We start from the raw sequence: 8,799 nt of genomic DNA, 5'->3' as shown, positions 1-8,799 counted from the left end.
TTGGGTCACATCCCGGTTTTTTTTTTTTTTTTATCATAATGAAAGTAAGACATCTTTAACCCAGTGACATTTATACATGGACAGAAGACGATAATGCAAGGCTCTATATCAGGGGTCACCGACTGTTTTTGTTGAAGGGCCCTAATTTCTTCTAGACAGACACTTTGGGGTCGAACACTCAAATAAAATGAAATCAAAATCACATTTTTGTCCAACAGTATTGTTTGATGTTTATTTTGAAATCCAGTCCTGGGCCAGATTGGGTCTGCGGGCCTTCAGTTGGTGATCAAATGTCTTAGATCTGAGTTTGTTAGTATCTAAACCCTAGATACCATCACCTCAAAAACCCTTTTTATTCCCATTAAGTCCACACTTAATACAACAAAAGTACATAAAACAGTATTCAAATAAAACATGTAGGCATAATAAATAATGAAAACTATATAGGTGATTACAAGTTAAATATAAACATATAAAAATATACAGGCGTAAATGAGTAAAACATATCTAATTTAAAATATATAATTATATAAACATAAAATATAAATACATAATCAAATTATTAAAAAATGTGGGAGGGGTCACCTCTGCTGATAATCATATATGAATATATGTATGTATGTATATATGTATATATGTATGTATGTATATATATGTGCATGTATGCATATATGTTTATATATGTATGTATGTATATATGTGTATATATTTATATATGTGTATATATGTATATATATGTGAATATATATACATATATGTATGTATGTATTTATATACGGTATTTATGTATATATATATATTTTCTTCAGAAGAATAATTAGTTGTACACTTCATTGACAATAAATTTGAGCCATTTGCAAATGAACAAACACAGTGTTTTATGAGCTGCTGTTCTAGTGTGACCAGTAGTTCCAGTGATTCATGTCCCACAGGCTGTAATTGTGTTTCTCCCACACAGTGTTTTACTGTTTTAACCTTAGCCTCAGTTTCCAGTTTCACTTATGTCTCGGTCATGCAGTCGCACTAATTAGAAAATTCATTTTCTCGGGCCTTACACTTGACATGAGCAATCACTTAGTGACTTTATGGCCATTTCTTTCTTTTTTTATTATTTGCGCTAATGTTAGCAAATATGCTGAGTATATATAGAAATATATATAGAAATATATATTTTTAAGAAATGTATCTATTTCTCTCTATACATTTCGTCCCACTTTTGAAGAGTGGTTGTCAGTACTTCCGTTCTAGCTTCTTAATATCTTAGTCTGACACCGACCAGACCAGTGTCAGCTGATCCAGGAGCTCTGGAGCCATCCCTCCCCTCTTCCTCCCCCGTGAAGTCGTTAACCTGTGACATCTCTGAGACACAGAGCAGGAGTCACTTTCTCCCCCTGTGCCTTCCGCTGTCTTCTGCCTGGCGTGTGCACTTTGGTTTTTACTGCGTGGGGACACACTAAACAAACAGGGCTTGTAATAAAAGTCTATTTTGTGTGTGAGATTTCTACTGGTGTTTATTTACCCTCCTCCTCTCCTTTTTTATCTCCTTTTTTCCTTTGACCTCTGTGTCCTCCCTTTGTTCCTCACCCGCCTTACTTCTCCTCAACTGCGATTTTTCTAAATATGGTTTCTGGCGGTTGAGCGTTTGTTACGCTGCGTGATTTCAGCGCCGTCTTCTTCCTCACAGAGCGCAGTGATAGATCAGAGTTGTCTGTGATTCCATTCCAGTCCAAATGTCTCTGCCTGCACTGCCTAGCAACACTTCCAGCCTCACCACATTAGGATATTATTCCACACTAAAGTTTATTTTTCCATCACGGGGTGAAATGCGAACGGACAACAGAAGCAGACAGATTTGAGTCACGTACGGCTTTTCTGTTCTGGTCCGACAATTACTCCAATTTTTTTTTTTTATAGTTTTTCTACATTCCATTGCCAAACATCAAACATGAAGTTCCACAAACCAATAATCAACAAAATTACTGGGCACAGTTATTATAAAGTTTATAACTGAAGTCAGAAAAAAAAACAAAGCTTATGGTTTGAGAAGTTGAATACTTAAAAACACGACCCACTTCGCCCACAGTCCTCCATTTATAAAAGTGTCTGACTGTTTGTAATAAATACTCTTATTGTTCCAGCTGTTCTTACCGTGGACAACTCTGTGGTGGATTTGGAGACCATCGAAGCTTTATATGAAAATGTGAGTATGGTGTGATGATTATGACGTCCTGACTCAAACGCTCTCCAACAAGTAGATAAATCTCTCTTGTTTTGACCTCGCTGCAGAGAACACTTTTTTGGCGCCCTGTCAGTAGAAAAAATGTTATTCCTATCAGGGTCGGTACCTGCAGAGTAATCTTCCGTTCTGTTGTTTCCCGTCTGTGTAAACACTTTGATTATGAGCCGTTTCGTCTGTTTCTTGACAGAGAGCCACCGCTGATGAAATGGAGAGAATAACGAAACACTACGAGACGGCGAAAGAGGACGAAGTCAAACTGTTGGACAAACCTGAACAGTAAGAGTGTTTCCAAGTTCATGAGGATTCTTTTTTTTTTAGTAGGTGGTTGTTTGGGCATACGGAATTATTTTCTAAGTTTCCAAGTGAAAAACAAATATAATACTTTAATGACACCAAACGATAAACTAAAGGATCTTTTAGGACTTACTAGGTGTGAACCACCTGTTTAGTTGAACACAACACAGTCCTATGGCCAGGAATTGAAGAAAATCCTCAACAACTCCAAATCTCTCTTTTTTTAAAGTTTTTATAACCATCGTCTGCCACGTAGTGGTAGATTATTTAATTGTTCTGTCACATAGAGCAGGGGTTCTCAACCCCCAGTCCGTGGACCAGTATGGGTCCGTAGTTCATTTGGTTACTGAGCCACTGTGGTACACAGTGAAAAAAAATGTACTTTATTTTTACTAAATAACTTAATTCAAAAAGAATCCAGTCTCATCTATTTACTTTCTTCATTAAAAATAATCAGGTAATATTTTAAAAACATACTCTGATACTAACAGAATAACATCTAAAGAATGTTTTCATTTGAAAATGTAATGATTCTTCAACGATCGGCCTGGTGAACCGTTCCGCAGTAATGGCCAGTAATGGCCAGTACTGGCCGGCCGATTTGAGGCTAATTAACTTAAATTGGATAATCGTCAGTGGTACATTATCTGGTCTTTTGCGGTAACAATGAAGTGCGGTGAAAATAATAATGTTTCCCTCAAAAACAAACACTTTCATTAAGCCTTGGAAACGTGCCAAAAATGCTAGATCCAGTCACAGTGTGCAGGCTGGTGTTTGGTCGTGTCGGCTCGGTGGGTACGGTGAGAGGTGATCACCTGTTCAACACTGGAGCTGGACCCCTCACGCAACTAGTTTTGATCATGAATCACTGACTTTAAGACTTTTTTTTACTTGTATACTGACCTCAGAAAACCTGAGAATCTCATTATTCACAGAGAACATTTTGTTGTTGGCAGAAACACAAAAGTCAAAGCTTGCAGACTGGGCTGAACGACTGCCAGCAGCTGGATCGTATGTGTTGTATGTTAACACCATACAGTACATGCTGTACTTCCTACGGCCCAAGACGACAGGCTAAATGATAAGATAATTGCAGTATGACAGGAGCAGCCACATTTTTGGATTTATTTTCTATTTTCTGTTTAGATTCCCCAATATAATTTATTTACCCTATCAAGGGATTACAAATGATCACTGCTTCAACGCTTCCTGTGAGGGATTAGTAGTTTGGTCCAGTTAACGAGGCTTGGACCCAGCAGTCCTGCCATTCTTATTTCCATGTTTGACCAGAGCTGTCACTGAAGCTGAGTCATCCTTACTCAGTGTCTAGCGCCTAATCACACAGGATGTTACCGCTCGGCTCCCCTCCAGTACGGCACTGTTTACATAAGTCATGCTCCGTCAGGATGGAGCTACCTTTGATCAGGTCTCTGTACGCCGTCCACTGCTTTCCCTCCACCCTATGCTGCGGACCTTTCAAAATCAGCCAAGCAGGGCCGCTCATGACTATCAGCTCCCCCTGCCTGCCTGCCTGTGCACACCGGCTTTAACCCCGGACAGCTAAATCCTGCCAAGGCCTGAAAATAGTTCTTCCATTGTCATAACACATGGCACCACTGTGTCTCTCTGTTTCCCCTTCACTTCTGTCGTCCAGGTTTCTCTACGAGCTCTCGCAGATTCCTGACTTCGCAGGTCGGGCCAACTGTATCATTTTCCAGTCGGTGTTCCTCGATATGATCGCTTCCATTCGTCGTAAAGTGGTGATCGTCTCTGATCTGTGCAAAGTAAGATCGTAATCCCGTCAACGGGCAGCTCGTCACGTGTCCCTGAAGAATGCAGAGTTGGTACACAACAGTGTGTGTCTGTTTCAGGAGCTGCTGCAGTGCAGCAGTCTGAAGGATGTCATGGGTCTGGTTCTGGCCTTTGGGAACTATATGAACGGTGGGAACAGGACGAGGGGTCAGGCTGATGGGTTTGGACTGGAGATCCTTCCCAAACTGAAGGATGTCAAGAGCAGGGTGACGTACAACGACATAACAACTGCCACGATGTCAGTAATCAATAAGAAAACACAACGTAAAGCTTATTTTGAAATCATCTTCCTCTTCCCTCTCAGGACAATCGTATGAATTTGATAGATTACGTAGTATTGTACTACCTACGCAACTTCGACAAGGTACGACAAACCACGAACAAAGGATACTCGTTTGTACCGTTCTAGCAGTTTCTCTCAGCCATCCTTCACTCTAATGTTCCTTTTGTTTGTTGCAGCATGCCGGTACCGAAAAGAGTACGTTTCCTCTGCCGGAACCTCAGGATTTCTTCCAGGCTAGTCAAGTTAGGTTTGATGACCTCACTAAGGACATCAGAAAACTAAAGAGAGATCTAACTGGTAAGTTGGCTATTTTTTTTCCCAAACGATTTTTCTTTCCCACAGAACATATTTTAATGGGGCACCACAAGAAAAATGTCCCAAAAATATTTTTTAATTATGATGTATTAAACCTGTAGTTTTGATGATCTTCTAGTTCACAGTTTACATACTTAATATGTAAACAGTACCCATGCCTGTTTAGTTGAACACAACACTAATATACTCACAGGAATTGAAGAAAGAGACAAAAATCATCTTCAACAGCACTGCGTCTGGATCTTTTTTAGTATTTAAACCCATATGCTGCCACCTAGTGGAAGGGGATCTCATCGTTTTGTCTGTCACTGTGACAGTGGTGAAAGTGATATTAGATACCTTTTCCCGCAGCATGCCTGACTATTTCTCGCGGCGATGTGGTTGGGTTTATTGTTTGGAATACTTGATTGAAGTTATGCCAGTATCACACCGTGAGCTCAGTCCTGTAATAGAGAACCATGTTGGCGTATGTGGATGTAACTGAAATGAATGATGCTGAGACTTTTATTAACATTTTAGTGAAATATTTGCTTCTGTGAATGTAGCATCTTTCCTAGGAACTTTTCTCAGGAATACGGGAATAGTACTAAGAATTCTGACTTTTCCGACATAGAATGCATGTGCTTTACCAGTGTACTATTGAAAATATACTTCATTAGGTAAAGAGTCGGGGTTGCTGCTGAGCAATTTATGACTCTTATTACATCAAGAATGATAAAGGACTTTCTTACAAATTTGCATTTTCAAATTTGAAAGGAAAAGGAATGTGACGGGGGAGTAAACGCACCCCCGTCTCAACTATTTCGGGGCCTTTCGAAGGTATTTATCTCTCTGAATAATTGTCATTTATTTTGTCGTTCGGCCTAAGAATTATTAGTCAAATTAGCTCGTATCGACTCAGTAACTCAAGACGACTGCCAGACCTACATTTTCCTGCAGCAGCTTTTCCAAACATCATATCATTTATTCCATCAAACCACCACGGCCATTACAGAATATGTCGAAAACAAATTCCATCTCAGTCAGTGAACGAGAGATCGACAATTGGGCGATAAGTTCACATTTTTGTCTTCTCTGCTCAGGCGTCGTGGGCGCCGAGTCACGGAGTGACCCAACGAGCCAGTCAGTCAGTCTTGGTCAGGGCCACACGGGGGTTAAAGGCGACGGCCCCTCGTGCCCCTGATGTCTGTGGTTATTTAAATCAACCAATAATACGGCATATGAAAGCAATTAGATATGCTCCACGGTCGTGCTTTTACGTTTTTTTAGATCGCAGTTAAAGCCCTCTCCACTCTGACCTGGGGGAGGAAATACAAAGGGTCTACTAAAGTACCCAGACCCTACCTCAAGCTGTCACTCATTTATTAGGAAAAATGGAAGACCCCAAGACAATAAATGCAACATAAGGGCCCTTGTATTTGATCTCTGCTGCGGCCCAGTCTGGCACAGGGGTCCTCGGGGGTTGTTAGCATCGCAGGGTGAGCCCTTGGATCCTAGATGTTTGTTGAGCTCCACCTATGACTCCCACCATTTTTTATCCTCCCCAGCCGCCGAGAATAAATATTTACGCCGAGCCGCTATAAACCAGCATACAGAACCTATGACTCCCACCATTTTTTATCCTCCCCAGCCGCCGAGAATAAATATTTACGCCGAGCCGTTATAAACCAGCCTAAAGAAAGCAACTGGTCTTAATTATAATCCTAACAAAGATCGCCTCCGTCCTCATGGTGCCTGACACTGAAAAAGCTAACTCTGAATCACACTTGGATTTCACTCAGGCGGAGGAAGTCGCTCTAGCCCTCACCTGATCCTGAGGTGGCGACTGCCGTGAATGGCTGCGTCTTGGCCTCCAGCCTTGTGTCAAAGGTCAGGAGACTCGGCGCTAGCAGTCAGAAAACAATCTCTCTCGGTTTACCCTCGCTCTCAGGCGTCGTTTCTCTTCCCTAGATCCACGGATGCCTCGTGCACACAAATCTTTATTAGACTTAGTGTTCACGGTGGAGCTCAGGCAAAATGATGTGTGCTTTCCTGTATGTGTGTGTGTGTGTGAGAGAGAGAATGTCTCGTCGCCACTGATGCTCAGGAGCGGCTCCCCAGTCGCTGCCTTGCCTCTGCTTCACCGACTTGTGCAGAAACATGATCCTCTTTTGATGGGGCTTCCTGTTTGGGGAGAGGGTGATGACCTCTCCCTGTGCTCTGTGAGGAGGATGAGAGTGAGGCCACAGGGACCTCCGTCTACTGTAGGACCCCCAGCCCCCCCACACCACCCAAGAAAAATCACGTACAGTGGTGCAACTACGACGCTAGGCACGGAAACGTGACGAGAACAACATGTGTCGCCGATCACACCTGAAGTATGTTCTCCGAGATTAAGACTTCACCAGCGGCGAGCGTTCACGTTCGTGAAGGTCCTTGTAACTGCTGCGTAATTAGACATGACAGAGAGGCAAGACATGAGCAAATGAAATGGGATCAAATAAAAAGAAACAGTCAGAGCTCATTTGCTGCTCAGAGGAGTTTAGTGTTTCACAGAAGACCAGGCCCGGGTCAGGCGTCCACCGCCGCACCGTAGTCAGACACTGTTCTGATTTTAAATGGCCTTTTAACGTCAGGTTCAGGCAGGGCCTTTGCCCTGAGCTGCGTTTTACGACGCAGGCCGCGCTCAGCCGGCCATGTGTGCAGTCTGCGGCTGGACTGCTGTCACCGCCGTCACGTCCGACATGACGCATTTAGTCAGAGTTGGGAAAATTTGAAATATTGTTTAACAAGTAAAGAAAAATCTGTGTCTACGGACTCGGACGGACTGATACCAGTTTTCATCTTCAACAGTCTATTACATGGCCTGGATACGGGACAAAAATTCAAATATAGATTAGGTGAGATTTGACTTTTTGGTAAATTAATTTACATCTACGTTTGGTTAGAACTGGAATCAAATAAAGAAGAATTGTGAACTAGCGCTGCGCAGAATTTGAGCACCGCGTTTTACCCTTCCAGTGACCATAAAAATAGTCTCTGTAAGATAAACATTTATTTTAACAGAATCATACACATAATGTCCTGTGGTGGACCACATAAAATGATATTGTGGGCCATGTTTGACCCCCAGACCTTGAGTTTGACATATGTTGTCTGTGGTCCCCAACAGTCTGATTCTCTGCTTAAATACTACCTGCATTTAATTTTTCTTTTCCCAATATTTCCACCCTTTAGAATCACCATCACCTTCTTGCACACTATACAAATGTTTAGTCGTAGTCCATTCAATTTTATGAGAAAAAAGAAAGTTGCTGTAGTTGTCTCATAAACCTTAGAATTATTGTAGTACGATTTGACGTCACGTAATTTTATGATCAATAATGATTTAAGAGGAATGAAATCCTCTGTTTCTCCCCGATTTCATTTTTTAAAAAACAGTTTTTGTCCGTGTAGTCGCTGCCACTGTTTCCTGTCCCAGTGTTGATACTTGGTCACGTCAGCGAGCGGAGCTGACGAGGCTGTTAGCATCACATTTATGAGATGGAAACATTCATCACGCAGATCTTGTGGTTTTTTCCGTCCCCACATTAACGGCTTTCCCTCCTCAACAAAGTTGGGTATTGTTTTGGTGAGCTGTGAGTTTTGTTTTGTTTTGTTTTTTTTTCCTTTCGTTGACCGCAGTAAAATTGCCAGCACGTATTATTGACATCAAAGTCACACATCTGTCAAACCACACACTTCAGGATCAAAGTCTGCCATCTTGTTTGTTTGTCTTGCTGTTGGCGACACCACCACAAATACACTTCTGTCTCTCAGTGACTCGGGCTGAAATATTCAGCTATTGTTTTTTCTGTTGTTTTTCTTGTGTGGGGGC

General features: G+C 41.8%; 1 protein-coding gene across 1 annotated transcript in view; it reads left to right on the top strand.

The window, feature by feature from the left end:
* Positions 1 to 8,799, top strand: part of LOC103389183 (formin-1) — a 64,132-nt gene that overhangs the window by 37,535 nt on the left and 17,798 nt on the right. Inside the window, exons 10-15 of the mRNA XM_025059309.1 lie at positions 2,139 to 2,200; positions 2,427 to 2,515; positions 4,188 to 4,317; positions 4,405 to 4,551; positions 4,650 to 4,709; positions 4,805 to 4,925. Of these exons, the coding sequence (XP_024915077.1) occupies positions 2,139 to 2,200; positions 2,427 to 2,515; positions 4,188 to 4,317; positions 4,405 to 4,551; positions 4,650 to 4,709; positions 4,805 to 4,925 (609 nt within the window). The remainder of the gene's footprint in view (positions 1 to 2,138; positions 2,201 to 2,426; positions 2,516 to 4,187; positions 4,318 to 4,404; positions 4,552 to 4,649; positions 4,710 to 4,804; positions 4,926 to 8,799) is intronic.

Source organism: Cynoglossus semilaevis, chromosome 1 (genome assembly GCF_000523025.1).
Source record: "Cynoglossus semilaevis isolate Cse_v1.0 chromosome 1, Cse_v1.0, whole genome shotgun sequence".
Classification (NCBI taxonomy): domain Eukaryota; kingdom Metazoa; phylum Chordata; class Actinopteri; order Pleuronectiformes; family Cynoglossidae; genus Cynoglossus; species Cynoglossus semilaevis.
The sequence above is the reverse complement of the archived record's forward strand: the minus strand, read 5'-3'. Positions and strand labels throughout refer to the sequence as shown.